This window comes from Canis lupus, chromosome 8 (genome assembly GCF_011100685.1).
Source record: "Canis lupus familiaris isolate Mischka breed German Shepherd chromosome 8, alternate assembly UU_Cfam_GSD_1.0, whole genome shotgun sequence".
Taxonomy (NCBI): Eukaryota; Metazoa; Chordata; class Mammalia; order Carnivora; family Canidae; genus Canis; species Canis lupus.
This window is the reverse complement of record NC_049229.1, coordinates 10,622,858-10,638,774: the sequence shown is the minus strand read 5'-3', so window position 1 is coordinate 10,638,774 and position 15,917 is coordinate 10,622,858. Positions and strand designations below refer to the sequence as shown.

The 15,917-nt window shown below is 39.5% G+C and overlaps 1 protein-coding gene across 5 annotated transcripts in view; it reads left to right on the top strand.

Moving 5' to 3' along the window:
- Positions 1-235: 235 nt before the first annotated feature.
- The window catches only part of HECTD1 (HECT domain E3 ubiquitin protein ligase 1), a 93,644-nt gene continuing 77,962 nt past the window's right edge, over positions 236-15,917 (top strand). For 4 of the 5 annotated variants that reach the window (XM_038544397.1, XM_038544396.1, XM_038544398.1 and 1 more), the window contains exons 1-2: positions 236-536; positions 1,906-2,178. In XM_038544397.1, coding sequence (XP_038400325.1) covers positions 2,039-2,178 — 140 coding nt within the window. In that variant the 5' untranslated portion in view covers positions 236-536; positions 1,906-2,038. The remainder of the gene's footprint in view (positions 537-1,905; positions 2,179-15,917) is intronic. The other variant, XM_038544399.1, reaches the window with a different exon arrangement.

Sequence of the window (15,917 nt, the reverse complement as noted above, 5' to 3'; positions counted from 1 at the left end):
CCACGCGTCCGGCCGCCCGGCGCCCCAGGTTGGGCCGACTGCGCCGCCGGCTGCCGGCCTCCGGGTCTCCGCAGCGCCCCACGTGGCGGCCGCTGGGGTCGCCGCCGGGAGAGCCGATTTGCTCCGCCTCCGCCGAGCTCGGCTGCCCTCCGCAGCTGCCCCGCCCCGCTCCCGCCCCGCTCCCGCCCCGCTCCCGCCCGACCCTCCTCCCTTCCCCGTCCGGGATCGCGATGGACGCGGCCAGCCCCCGCCGCCGCCGGCAGCGCCGCGCGGGCCTCTGAGCTTCAGGCCTGAGGAGCCGCGTGCCGGGGACCGGACGTGCGCTGGCTGCCGCCGGTCGGGGGAACCTCTCGCTTCCCCGTCACCAGGTCCCCGCGGAGGAAGGGGAGGGACGAGGCGCGGCTTTTCCTGTGCCGCCTGCCCGGCTCGACCTGCGCGGCCTGCGGCTTCCTGGTAACTCGAGGGCCGCGGCCGGGCCTGGCTCTGCCCGCGGCCTGCGTGGAACTGGACCGGAGCGTTTGGGACGACCGGCTTGGGTACGAGCTTGAGGGCTGGGGGGGCGGGAGCGCCCTCGGCGGTGGCGGTGGGGAGGGCCCGGCCTGGGGCCGGGGCCGGGGCCGGGATGCCCAGCGGCGTGCGGGGAGCGAGACCCCGGCTGCGGGGGAGGTCGGCCGGGCAGCTGCGGGCTGACCCGCTTGGCCCCTTTGTTCCCCTCCCCCGGCCCTGCGGGCGGCGGGCCCCGGCTGGCTCGAGCCGGAGCCTGGTTTGCCTGAGCCGGAGCCCCCCTTGCCCTTGAGGAGGGCTCGCCTCCCGGTCGGGCCAGGGACGTGCCCCCGAGCCTCGGAGTTCCGGGCGCCGCTCCCGAGAGACCCGCCGCCCTGCTCGGCCCGGCGGCCTGCTCCGGGCTCCGAGGCTCGCTGCGTCCCCTCCAGAACTTCCCGGTCCTTAGACGCAGGTAGCTAACTTAGCAGGGTTTGGTGCCAGGAAACCCGAGCGCGGTGCCTGCGCCTCCCGGCGCGGGGCTCGACTGGGCCCGGAGTGTTGGCTCGTCCCTGCGGGTCGCCGCCGTTGGGTGCCCACCCGGGCCCGCGGCTGGATTCGCGCCCCTGCAGCTGGCTTACGTGGGATCCAGAGCTGCCCGCCGGGCCAGGCGCTCACCGGCGTTTGAAATGACTCGCCTCTTGGGGCTGCTGCTTTATTTTGTTTTTTATTTGTTTGGTTTTTAACCAACTGCTCCATTCTGTGGAGATGGAGAAAGAGGGCTGGAGATTGGCCTGTATCCTGATCCGTAAGGTGTTGGTCCATTGCACTTACTTTTAGCATTTTCTTTTTTTTTCTTTTTCTTTTTTTTTTTTTTTAACTTTTAAGAGTTGCCAAGACTGCCAGAATTCTTAACCAAGCCTTTGTTCCTGGATTTATCTTGTATCTAATTATTGTTTGTATGTGAACATCTTATAAGAAGCAGTAAAGTAAATTGGGAAGTAAGCAGAATTAGTGGAATTGGAGATAATTTTAAAGCAGAAACTTAATTTGGAGGGAGATTGGATCAAAGTGCTTAGAATCTCCTCAAAATACTGAATCTAACCCTTATCAGAAGATCAGTTTTAGGTGGAGGGGTGGGGGGAGGAGTTTGCTGGGAAAAAAAAAAAAAAGAACCTTTAGTAAGGTGTTCTTTGCCTTTTGGCACAGACGTTGGTGATAGCAGTAGTGGGACCTAAAGTTTGACTGTATTTGACAAAGACAGCTCTGGTTTCCAGTTAAGTAGCAACCTAATCAGCTTATACTCTAGCGCAAAACTGGTTTTTATTTGGTATGGTAAATGAATGTTAAATCGGAGGAATAAAGTTGAAAAACTGCATTAAAATATGCTCTCCAAACATACTTATGAGTCTTTTCTAATTCCAGGAGGACACCACGAACATTTGGTTCTAGCCGGTGTAAAAGAGAATTTTTTAGACCCACGCTGATCAGTCAAGGATATTTAAAGGACTTCTTCCTTTTACTTTTTTAATTTAAGCAAAGAGGCTTTTAAAAAACCATGGCAGATGTGGATCCTGATACATTGCTAGAATGGCTACAGATGGGACAGGGAGATGAAAGGGACATGCAACTAATAGCGCTTGAACAGCTATGCATGCTGCTTTTGATGTCTGACAACGTGGATCGTTGTTTTGAAACGTAAGTACATCCCTTCATCATCGTCTTTGGGGTTGCTGTGGTGACATCTGTTTTCAACCATTTGCTGACTTCAGTTTTTGTAGACTTTTCTCTAGTGAGTTTTAAATTTTTTTTTTTAAAGTTTCTGCAGTTCTGCTTGTACACTTTTCTGAGAAGTAAAAATTGGTAGATGAAGTAATTCCTGTAGTGATAATTGTGATGACACAGATATATGTTTGTTAAGTAAATAGGAATTAGGGAATATTAATTTTAACTTCTAAATTTCTTGATTCCTGTTCAAATTATTTTGTAAACTGAGAAAATACAAATACCTATTTCTGTACCAAGACATTAACTTGAAATAAACATGAAAATACAGAAAATGATGAACATAGTTTCCAACTACCCTTTCTTCTTGGGTATTAACTCATAGGAAGTTGTACTTAAAGCAAATGATTGCTTTGTAAATTTCAGTTTGGAAGGGTATAAATTGTGTTACTCATATAGTCTATTTTTGGAATAGTAGAAACATTCTGAAATTTGCAGAGTTTAAACAATTTTATTCAGAGGTTTCAATGTAGAATTTATTTGAAAATGTGAAAAAATTCATTACTAGATTGGCTATTAATGCTATGTTTTTCCTCTTATATGATACTTGCCCAGTTAGATTAACCATTCTGAATGCTGAACACATTTGGTTTTTACTGTTTATATTATTCGCAATTTTGAATTCCATTGTTAAGTAAATGAAAACTCAGATTTTCTATATTTGTCTTCATGCCGTTTTGAGGAGATTAGAAGATGTTTGAGATGTTGACTTAAAAATTTGTATAATTGAGTGAATTGGTGATGGGCACTGGGGGTTATTCTGTATGTTAGTAAATTGAACACCAATAAAAAATAAATTAAAAAAAAAATTTGTATAATTATTGGGTAGCCTGGGTGGCTCAGCGGTTTAGCGCCGCCTTTGGCCCAAGGTGTGATCCTGGAGACCCGGGATTGAGGCCCACTTCAGGCTCCCTGTATGGAGCCTGCTTCTTCCTCTGCCTGTGTCTCTGCCTCTCTCTGTCTCTCTCATTAATAAATAAAATCTTTTTTTTTTTTTTCATTTATTTATGACAGTCACACAGAGAGAGAGAGAGAGAGAGGCAGAGACATAGGCAGAGGGAGAAGCAGGCTCCATGCACCGGGAGCCTGACATGGGATTCGATCCCGGGTCTCCAGGATCGGGCCCTGGGCCAAAGGCAGGCGTTAAACCGCTGCGCCACCCAGGGATCCCCAATAAATAAAATCTTAAAAAAAAAAAAGTCTGTATAATTATCTTAATTTCTTTGAGGTGGCAGTAAAGGCTGTTATTACTAAATTGACAAAATATTTTTAACTGCCTTCATTTTTGAATGAATAATTAATGAATATGAATTAAGGTTGATTCTTAGTTGTAAGTCCCATTAAGACGATAAAAATCTTAGGATAAAAATTCTTACAAAGTTTCAGAATCACAATTTATTTTTTGTTTTTGTTTTCTTTCTAGATTTTATTTGAATTCAAATTAGTTAACATGTAATGTAGTATTAGTTTCAAGGGTAGAATTTAGTGATTCATCACTTGCCTGTAACACCCAGTGCTCATTACAAGTGTCCTCCTAAATGCCCATCATCTATTTACCCCATCCCCCCTCCCAAAATAAAAATTTATTAATGGCCCATTCATGTGAACTCGTTTTTGTTATTAACAAACTTTGAATGGATAATGATTTAGCCTCCCTGTTGACACTTAGTTTAGCAGGATTCATAGAAAAGTGAAGTAGATTTTTGAGTTTTCCTAGATTTCATTAGAGGGTCTTTATTAACCTGAGAATTACTTACGCTTTTTTTAAAGGTTATACTTGCCAATCAAATTAATGATTGTTTTGTACTTCTATTAAGGACTAATGTATAGTAGAGTTATTTCTTTTTTTTTTTTAGTAGAGTTATTACTAATGGCATTTTAAAAGGTGTTACCGGGATCCCTGGGTGGCGCAGCGGTTTGGCGCCTGCCTTTGGCCCAGGGCGCGATCCTGGAGACCCAGGATCGAATCCCACATCGGGCTCCCAGTGCATGGAGCCTGCCTCTCCCTCTGCCTGTGTCTCTGCCTCTCTCTCTCTCTCTGTGTGTGTGTGTGTGACTATCATAAATAAAAAAAAAAAAAAAAAAAAAAAAAGTGTTACCATTATTAATACGATTTTAAAGGAAATTTTTAAAATAGCAAACATCCTTATATAAAATCCTACCATCCTAACATAACCATTATTCTTTCCATATTCCTTTCTAGGCTTATTTATATTTGATATAATGTAATTTTAAGAAAGATGAAATTAAAGTTAGATGTGACTTATATTTTTAATTTTAATTTACCAAGATAAAAAGACTATTTCAAATTGAAATGGTTACCTCTGTTTCATGTAGCATACCAGTAATTTGTCTACCAAAAAAATGGATGTTCAATTAAATTTCTGACAATTAAAAAAAATTCTTAGTTTGCTCTTTTATTCTATAGTCACATTTTCTTGTCACAAGAAAAATTGTTCTGATTCCTTTGAGCCAGAGAAGCAGCATGATTTGGTGGAAAGAATGGGCTGTGGCATCAGAGACCTAGTTCGGATTCTTGGATTCTTGGTCTGCTACGTGTAATTTAGCCTTTGAGAGCCTTAGTTTACTTTCTCTGTAAAATAGCAGTAGGTTCCTTGTGAGGATTAAAGGAAAGAATGTTTGTGAAAAGTGTTTTTGGGTAAAGTGGGCTACCCATTAATACTACATTTCTGATTTTGAATTTTGAGACTTTATTTTCTGAAACTGATTGATTTTGGAGAGTCTTTTTAAATTCTTTTCAACATTCAACAAACAGGGTGTAGGGGAAAAGCAAGATGATACGCGTGTTTTAACTATTGGTGAAAATCTCCCATACCAACTTGATTTCATAATATACTAGAAAATAGTCCTTAGTTATGTTGAATAAAGCAAAAGGTGTCTATGTTCAGATGTGTTTTTCCTTTATTAACTTGTATTAATAGTTCTATGTATTTAGTCAGGAAAGGCAGATGGTGTGGTAGAGTAAATGGCCTTGGGATGGGATAGATTTGGGTTTAGATTTTTGTGAAGATTGAAAGGGATAAATATATGTGAAATCTCTAGCATAGTGCTTTTCACATAATAGTTAAACCTTTTCCTTTGGCTTAGTATTACTCAAGGCTCTCCGTGTTTTGGAGTTTTGACAGTCTTTTTGAAGTTAAGGAATGTACGTTTTCTGTGAAGCTGTGCTGTCTCTTATTAATGCCTGAACTCTAGAAAATAAAATTCAAGTTCAAGGTTAGTTTTTGCTAAGTTCAAGCTTAGTTTTTGCTTTCATCAGTGATTATGTTAGTGAGTTCAATTTAATGTCATAAATTTATGAGTTAAATTAAGAGTTAAATTTAATGAGATACAAATGAGTTTGTGTTCATGTTAAAATAGATAATTATTGTACCTATTATAAATAGATAAATCCTGGGCACTTGCAGATTCTGCCTTCTATAACTTCAGATAGTGTAATTTAAAAGTTCTATTTTGTGGGTAGAATCTAAGATCTAGAAAATGGAAAATTAGGGATAGTACTTATAGGTACTAATATATAGTACTTATAGTAAGTATCGCTTTGAGAGAGAATCTTAAGCAGGCTCTATGCCCAGCATGGTGGGTCTCTGTCTCACAACCCTGAGATCATGAATCATGACCTCAGCCAAAATCAAGAGTGGATTGCTTAGCTGACTGAACCACCCAGGCACCTGAAGGCTCTTTAAAAAATTAAAAACAAAAAAACAAAACGGGATGCCTGGATGGCTTAGTGGTTGAGCTCAGGGCGTGATCTGGAGTCCCGGGATTGAGTCCCACATCAGGCTGACTGCATGGAGCCTGCTTTTCCCTCTGCCTGTGTCTCCTAAATGCCCATCATCTATTTACCCTATTTATGTGTCTCTGTCTCTGTCTCTCTCGGTGTCTCTCACGAATAAATAAATAAAATCTTTTTTAAAAAATTTAAAAATTAGCTATGAGGGCACAAAAAGGAGTACAGTGAATAGTCTCTCCTCCTATCTCCTGGCTAATCAGTTCAGAGGCAACCACCACTAATCATTTTTCTAGTGTATTCTTTGAGCAGTATCTCAAGGAAGAAGGTCTTGAGTCTGTATTCCAAAGTGGGCGAGTTGAACACAGTGATGAAAACTTCCTGTTGTATATTTATAATATAAGGTGAAAAACACCTACAATAGTGACAAGGCTTTTAACCTTTTAAAGATTTTGAAGATTTTATTTATTTGAAAGAGAGAGGGAAAACATGAGTCAAGGGAGGAGCAAAGGGAGATGGGGAAACAGACTCCCTGTTGAGTGCTGAGCCCTACTCAATGGTAGATCCCAGGACCCTGAGACCGCGACCTGAGCCAAAGTCAGAGAGTGAATTGATTGAGCCACTCAAGTGTCCCTAACCTTTTAAATTGTTTTCCTACTTTATGTCAAGTGTTAGAGATATGGTGATGACCAAAACAGGATACAGTCTCTTACTCTTAAAGGTGTCTAGTAGTCGATAGAGAAGGCGGATTTATAGAAATAAAATTGCAGTTATAAACTGTGATGTCAAGAGTGCAATGAAGGAAAAGATTAGGGTGCTATGACAGTATGTAGAAGGGACATAACCTGGAGGAGTAAGGGTATTCCTAGTGGCCTTCTCTGAAGACTAGTTTTTACTAAAGATATGAGGGAAGTGTAAGAGTTTATGGGATGAAGCATGAAGAGGAGGGAAGGGTGTTCAAATAAGGAAGCAATGTGTGAAGATTTGGTGGGATAAGTATGGCATGATTGAGGAACTTGGAGAAAACTAGTGTTAGTGGGACAAGGAAAGTTGGCTGGAGTGCTAGTAGAAGGTAGGGGCCAGATGGGATGGAGTCTTTTGTATATGGTAAGTAAAGTTTTTTGTTTTATCTTAAGAGCAATGCAAAGGCAATGAAATACTGCAAAAGAATGACTGATGTGATTACATTTGTCTTTCAAAAAGATTACCTGCTCTTTTTTTTTTTTTTTAAGATTTTATTTATTCCTTCATGAGAGAAAGAGAGAGAGAGACACACACACACACACACACACACACAGGCAGAGGGAGAAGCAGGCTCCATGCAGGGAGCCCGACGTGGGATTCGATCCTGGGGCTCCAGGATCACACCCTGGGCGCCAAACCAAACCGCTGAGCCACCGGGGCTGCCCCATTACCTGCTTTTGAGAATAGAATAGATGCTTAGATAAGACAAAAGAACAAATTCTTCTAGACTTGGTAGATTATGGCCTAGAGAGAGAGGTTTGTAGTAATAGAAGTAGGAAGAAGTGGGTAGATATGAGAAAGATTTAGGAAGTAAAATAGAATTTGTTGAGATATGAGAGTAGTGAGAAAGGAAGTATCATGGATTACTCAGGTTACAATGGATGATGATGCCATTCAGTGAGAGAATACTGGAAGAATTTTGAGGGGCTGAGATCATGAGTTTGGATTTGACTGGATTCTCATTTCTGCCTCTGGATTCAGTCTGTTGCATTATGTTTTGATAGAAATACATGAAAAAAGATTATCCTCCATAGATGTAGTTGGAAAAGGGAGGAATGTTGTGATGATTTTTTTAACATAATTATGGATATTCTTTGATACCATACCAAAACTAGACAAGTGATAGTTTCTTTTTTTTTTTATTTTTTTTTATTTAAAGATTTTATTTATTTATTCATGAGAATACACAGAGAGGAGAGAGAGAGGCATTGACATAGGCAGAGGGAGAAGCAGGCTCCATGCAGGGAGCCTGACGTGGGACTCAATCCCAAGTCTCCAGGATCAGGCCCTTGGCTGAAGGTGGCACTAAACTGCTGAGCCCCCCAGGCGGCCCCACAAGTGATAGTTTCTTAAAAGTTACTTATAATGTGGATTCTGAGTCCTTTCAATGAGCTTTTTGTATTCTGCTAACATAAAATTTATTGGTCTCTCTTGTACATGGAATGGATTTTTTTGTCTACGGCTGTAGCACCCTGAACACACCTGATCTCGTCTGGAATGGATTTTTTTTTTTTTTACCCGTGTTTAAGCTTGTAAAATTGTGTGCTGGTTATGGATTTACTGAATTATACAGATATTCCAAATGTTGACATATGTCACTGTATAGTATCACAAACTCGCATTTGTTTAATATGAATACTGATGTCATCAGAAAAGTTTCGGTATTGGGAAGCTGTCTAGCTCATGGTGGCAGATACAAGTTTTCCAAAATTGTCATTTTTGCTTGAAAGTTTTAGTGTTATCTTTGGCAATAAATACTGTTGGTTGTTTTCCTTGAAGTGGAAGGCTTCGTTAAATTTTGAGAAAACGTTTGCCACATTTCCAAGTCTGAATAATCACAGTTTGCCTGAAGTTCTTTCAAGTAAAAATGGTGTTGCGTGGAAAAAAACTGTCTGGTTCAGTTCTCCAACAGTTATACAAATGCTTTCACTTGACACAACCATCATTCTTCAGGATGCAGAAGTGCTTTATATTTACTTCTATTTCCTGAGGTAGGATATCTAAAAGATAAGTATTCAAGGGTTGCAATTCAGTAAAATTAAAAATTTTTCCCTTCATGAAGGTTATTCTGTAATTCTGTAGTGAAACTGCCCCTCTAATGCCAGAGCTCCACAGTGAAGAATACAGCTAGTAGTTAGTATAGTGCCCTTGCCTTGATTCATGCTGAAACACCAGCAGTTTCACCCACTATTGCTTTTGCATCATTAGTGTACATGTCAACACAGGAAGAAAGTGATTCAAAAAGAGAAAGGACAATTGTGCTGAATTGTGGTGAGAGGTCAAGTAGGGTGAAGACTGAAAATGTCCTTTAGATTTAGCTACATTCTCAAGGACCTTGATCTTAATGAGAGTGGAGTGGAGTGGTGGTGAGGGGCAGATTTGAATGGGTGCAGGAGTATGAAGAAATAGAGCCAGAGAGTGTGGAAAACTTTTTCAAGAAGTTGGATTGGAATGGGGGTGTGGGGATTTTGTCTTTTAAAGGTCAAAGAGATAGGCGAGAGAATATCCATAGTGTTTAGGATTCTGAGAAACTGGGAGAAAATTGGCTTCTGTTAAGACCAGTGCTTTCTAAACTTCAGTGTGCAAGATGCAGATCACCTGGGGATCTTGTTAAGCTGCAAATTATGATTCAGTTGGTCTGGTGTGCTGATAGTCTGTTTTCCTAGTATGCTACCTGATAATGTTGAAGCTGTGGTCAGAAAATCTTGTTAAGGAGCAAAGCTCTGATCTACTGGTGGAAAGATAGGTTTTAGGTAGTGTGTTCCTTGTAAAACAGGGAAGACGTAGAGATTAGATGTAGATGTTTTAGGTTTGTTGGTGACCTCTATTTTCTCCCTGAAGCAGGAGATTGAAAAGAATGATAATATCTCCGACTGGTATGGGGAAATTACTATGCCCCTAATGTGCTAATAGCTTCATAAAAAATATCCCTGTCTCCAAGCTAACAATAACCAGAGTCATACTTTAAAATATATATTTTTTAAAGACTTTATTTATTCATGAAAGACACACACACAGAGAGGCAGAGACATAGGCAGAGGGAGAAACAGGCTCTATGCAGGGAGCCCGATAGATGGAACCCCATCCCGGGGACTCGGGGATCACGCCCTGAGCCAAAAGCAGAATGCTCAACCGTTGAGCCACCCAGTCATATTAAAAAATATGCCTTAAAATATTTTTCATGGTCTTTTCCCCTCAGTTTTATGGAGGAATAAATAGTCTTAAAATAATTATTTGACTATACCACTCCATTTTACAAAATCTTTGGGTCTTATCTCTCTCTAGTAGATAAGATTCAAATACCTTCAAAGACTTCTGCATTCTCATAGTACTACTAGTTACCTAATACTTTTGTTTTTCTTTTTTCTTTTTTTAAAATTTATTTGAGAGAGAGACAGAGAGTGAGCACATGAATGTGGGGAGGGGCAGAGGGAGAAGCAGACTCCCTCAGCAGGGAGCCTGACATGGCACTATACTAGGGCCCTGGGATCATGACCTGAGACCAAAGCATATGCTTAACCTACTGAGCCACCCAGGTGCCCCTCTCTTTTTTATTTTATTTTGTTTTGTTTTGTTTTGTTTTTTAATTTTTATTTTAAAAAATATTTGAGAGAGAGCGAGCATTCTTCCTTGGATAGAGAATGTTCATTATTTCAAATACATATAATCCTAAAAAGTTAAATAAGCAATTTCTGTTTACAGAGATCAGCTGTTGATGTACTTCTTTTCAGTGGACAGCAGAAAGAAGTGCTAGAAGATAAGGACCATTCTCTGTAAGGGGGCTCATAGATAATGATCTTCAGTGAGCTTTCATTAAGTTTACCAAAGTGTCTGTCACCTTAAACTACGAAAAAAAAACCCTAAAACAACAAACCCACTCTTCTTCTTTGTAGCTATAAATAATGTATGCTTTGCATACTTGTTGACTGTGTCATTAGGCCTTTGAGTTCCTTAGAGCCCAGCACTGACTTAATCATTTTTATATCCTACCGTCCAATACCTAACACAGTACTTGGCATAAAAAGACATTCAGTAGATACTTGTTGAATGAATTGCAGTCAGATTTATGTGTGTGTTTTAATTGGAGAAAAGCAAGTCTACATATTGGAATTTTACTCCCTTTTTTGTTGAGAGGGAAGGCCATAATTTTCAACTGCTGTGATGGGAGTTATTTTTAGGTAAGCAATACAGAGAGAGTCAAGGCTGGGAGCAGGAACAAAAATAAAAGATGAAATGGATCAAAAGATGTTTTTTATTATCTTTATGAAACCAAATTTATTAGACTTTTGCAGTTAAAATTTTTAGTTCTTTAATAAAGGAAATGCCCAATTTATAGACCATATTCAGTAAAATATTGCCACTTTAGATAACTTCCTTTATTTAAAAAAGGTTAAATTTTATATTGTAAATCTTCAAAAAGCCCAAGTCTAAGTGATATATGGTCTGGAAAAAAAGAATGATAGTTAGAGTATAAAAACTATTACAATTCCCAATAGAAATTATTTCTCTTTGAAACTTCATGAAACTTTTTGGTACTTGTTTTAAGTTACTTATCGCTGCTTTCATCAGGGAAAGATTCTGATATTGCAGGTAGCATTTTGGAAACCATTGCTTAAATTTAAATTCATCGGAAGTTTCTTCTTAATCTCATTTGTGTTGTTGACTGACAGTTCCATATAGGAGTAATCTTAATATTTCCTGATTAGGCTACTTTTAGGTCTATAAAGTAGGTACTAGGTCTATAAATTTAGGTACTAGGTTTACTTATATAAAAATATAAAAATAATTTCTACCCATAATGTTAACAAGTAACTCTTTAATTATTAATAAAATTTTGTGCCATGGATGTATACTTTTAGCATTATTCAGAGAGGGCTGTGATTATGGTATGTGTGATGTTTGTTTTTTTCTTAAATTTATTTAAATTACACACAGTAAAGTTCTGAGTCTTGACAAATGCAGTTATGTAACCACCACCAAAATTGAAATTTAGCACAATTCTATCATCCTGAAACATTCCCTAGAGCTGTCCCTTTGAAGTTACTCCTTCCCCAGTTCCAGTGCTCGACAACTAGCAGTCTGTTCTCTGATACTATAGTTTTGACTTTACCAAACTGTTGTTGAATCTCATATACATTGTATGGTGTTTTGAGTCTGGCTTAAATGTACTGTATTGCATTTGAGAGTCATCTAGGTTGCTGTGGGTATAATAGTTCTTACCTTTTAATTGCTGTGTAGTACCATTTTATGGATGTACCCCACAGATGGTTCTTCCACTTTTTTTTTTTTTTTTTTTAATATTCTGTTTCTTTATTTGAGAGACAGAGAGACAGAAATAGAGCAGGAGCGGAAAGGAGAGGGAAAAACAGGCTCCCCGCTGGGCAGGGAGCCCAATACAGAGCTTGATTCTAGGACGCTGGGGTCGTGACCAGAGCCAAAGGCAGATGATTAACCAACTGAGCCACCCAGTCGCCCCTCCATTTACTTCTTGAAGGACATTTGGGTTTTTCTAGTTTTGGTGATTATGACCAAAGCTGTTATAACCATTAGTGATAAAGATTTCTGTGTAAATAGTATTTTCGTTTCTTCTGCAATTGTTAGAGAAATATCTGACAAGATGTAGAAATTGGCAAACTGATTTCAGAATTTATATGGAAATGCAAAAGACTAGCCAAAACAACTTAAGTTAGGAGACTAATAATACTGTATTTAAATTCCTGTTATATAGCTATAGTAATCAAAACAGTGTGGTATTGATGTGAAGGAAAATAGATCGATGAAATAGAACATAGTTCAGAAATAGACTCACAGAGATACCTTATTTTAACAAAGATGAAAAGGCAATTCAGTGGAAAAAGATAGTATTTTTTTTATGGTGCTGGAACAATTGCAATTGGAATTGTTCCAGTTGTTCCAATTTATCCATATGGAAAAAAGAAAAAAATGAACTGTGATTCATACCTTACACTGTATACAAAAATAAAATTAAAATGAATCGTAGACCTAAGTGTAAAACCTAAAACTATAGAACCTCTAGAAGAAAACATGGGAGATATCCTTTGTGACCCTAGGTTAGGCAAATATTTCTTAAGAGATAAACACCAAAAACATAATCCATAAGAGAATAAATTGATATGTTTGAGGGTTTTTATAACCAATTCTTTGTAGAGGACTGCTTAGGTTACTTATTTCTTTCTGAGTGCATATTTATTTATTTATTTAAAGATTTTATTCATTCGTTCATGAGAGACACACAGAGAAAGAGAGAGGCACAGACATAGGCAGAGGGAGAAGCAGGCTCCGTGCAGGGAGCCGGATGCAGGACTCTAGGATCACGCCCTAGGCTGAAGGCAGGCACTAAACCACTGAGCCACCCAGGTGTCCCCTGAGTGATTTTAGTAGTATGTCTTTCAAGGAATTGGTCTACCAATTCTAATGTGAATTAGAATTTATCAGCATAGAGTCATTTGTAATGTTCCTTTTTCTCCTTTGTGTGTTTTGTAGTGTTCTATTTTAACTTACCTGTTGGTGTTTGGCTCTCTTTATATTTTTTTGATGGTTGCTCTGGGAATTGCAATTAACTAAGAGTTAGTATTTTACCATTGAAAGTAAAATGAAGAAGCCTTACAACTATGGAGATCCCTTTATCCTTTATAATTTTTATGTATCTTAAATCTACATAAATTGAAAATCTGAAGATACAATCTTAAAATTTTTACTTTCAAAAGTCAGTTTAATAGGAGAAAAAAATCTATTATATTTACCTACATATTTATTAGTTCTGTTGCTCTTCTTTCATTGCTGAAGTTGCATGTATATCTCTGGTATCATTTTCTTTAACTTTGAAGAACTTTCTCTAACAATTCTTTTTCTTTTCTTTCTTCTTTTCTTTTCTTTTCTTTTTTTTTTTCTTTCTTTCTGATATTTTTTATTGGGCCATTGGGTGGCTCAGTCAGCTAATAAGTTTCTGCCTTCAGCTCATGTCATGATCCCAGTGTCCTGGGGTTGAGCCCCATTTAAGGCTCCTCGCTCAGTGGGGAGTCTGCTTCTCCCGCCCCCTCTGCAGTTCCCCTTGCTTGGCTCTTTTTCTCTTTCTCAAATAAATAAAATCTTTAAAAAATTAAAAAATAAAGATTTATTTGTTTATTTGAAAGAGAGAAAGAGAGCAAAAGGGCGGTGCAGAGGGAGAAGGAGAAGTTGATGCCCTGCTGAGCAGGGAGCCCAAAGCAGGGCTCCATCCCAGGGCCTTGGGATCATGACCTGAACTGAAGGTAGATGGTTAACCAACTGAGCCACCCAGGGACTACCTCAAGGTAGGTTCCACACCCAGTGTGGAGCCCAACATGGGCTCAGGACCCATAAACTCTGGACCCAGAGATCAAGACCTGAGCTGAGATCAAGAGTTGGATGTTTAACCTGCTGAGCCACCCAGGCGCCCCTCTTTAGCAAAACTTTCAAGGATGTCTGCTGGTGATTAATTTCTTAGTTTTCCTTCATCTGAGAATGTCTTTATTTTGCTGGATATAAAATTCTGGGGTGACAGTTCTTTTCACCATTTTAAAGATATTATTCCACACTTTTCTGGTCTTTATGATTTCTGATGAGAAAATGGCATTTATACTGAACTTTGTTTCTTTGTGTTGCATTTCCTCTTGTGCTTCTAAGGTTTTTTTTAAAAATTTACCTTTGGTTTTTTTGCTGTTTGATTATGATTTGTCGCTGCATGGTTGTCTTTGAATTTATCTTATTTGAAGTTTGCTTAGCTCCTTGAATATGTCTTTTACCAAATTTGGGGAATTTCTTCATCAAATCTATTTTCTACAGCCATTTTTTTTTCTCCTTTCCTTCTGGGACTCCATTGACACAAACGTTACACTTTTTGATGTGTTCTCTCAGATTCTTAACACGATTTCCTTTTTTTCTCCCAGTCTTCTCACTCTGTATTCTTCTGATTGAATAATTTTTATTACCTGTTTAAGTTCACTATGTTTTATGGCTTTTGAGCCCATCTTGTAAGGTTTTCCCTCTACTCACAAACTATTTTTTATTTCTACAACTCATTTGATTCTTTTTCTATTTCTCTTTTGTAAACTTCTGTTTCCATTCATTTACCTTATGGAGTATAGTTACAATAGCTGATTGAGAATCCTCTCTGATAAGTTTATATTATTTTTCTCTTTTCATTTATTGACTGCCTTTTTTTTTCCCCTAGTAGACTCCCATGTGTAGTGTGGAGTCAAATGCGGGGCTTGAACTCATGACCCTGAGATTAGGACCCGAGCAGAGATTAAGAGTTAGACACTCAACCGACTGAGCCACCCATCCTAACTCCTTTTCTTGAGTTGGATAGATCAGATTGTACTGATTCTTTGTGTTTTAAGTTTTTTAAGGCTCCATGCCCAATGTGTGGCTTGAACTCATGACCCTGCGATTGAGAGTCACATGCTCTACTGACTGAGCCAGCCAGGCCCCCCTGTTTCAAGTTATTTTGGATTTTATCTTAAATATTTGGGGTATTGTGAGAGTCTGGGTTTTATCAAAATCCTCTGGAGATAATGTTGATTTTGTTTTGTGTTAGCATGTAGTCAATCTGGTTATTTAGATTGCAAGTTCTGTCTTGCCCTCTGTGGGTAATGGTTCTATTGTTAGTGATTTATAGCTTTTGTTATGGTGTTTGGGTCTACTCTGTACATAATTCATTCAGAGTATAATCTGGGACTTGGGTGGTGGATTATATTTGTCATATACATATTCATTTGTCAGAGTCTTTGCTGCTCTTCTTTAGCTCTGTCCTCCACAGTGCAGTTTGGAGGCCTGCTTAGGATTTGTGTCGGGGATCTTTTTTTTGCTTTCTTTTCTAAGATTTCCCCTGTATCTTTTGGCTACCTGTAGCTCTTTTTACTAGTATTCTAGCTAGGAAACTGAGGCTCTCTTGATGTTATAACTATACTTCTTCCCAACCCCCTCCACACTCTTCTTTGCCCTTGTGCTGGGACTAGACTAGACTAGACTTCCCCCATATTGAAAGTAGTGAAAGAAACAGAGAAGATAATAGGATTCCTCTTATGCTCTTTTGACCACAGGGGCTCCCTTTTCTTAGTTGCCAGTTCTCTCCAGGGCCTTAGATGCTTATGCCATCTCCACTGCACTGTGCATG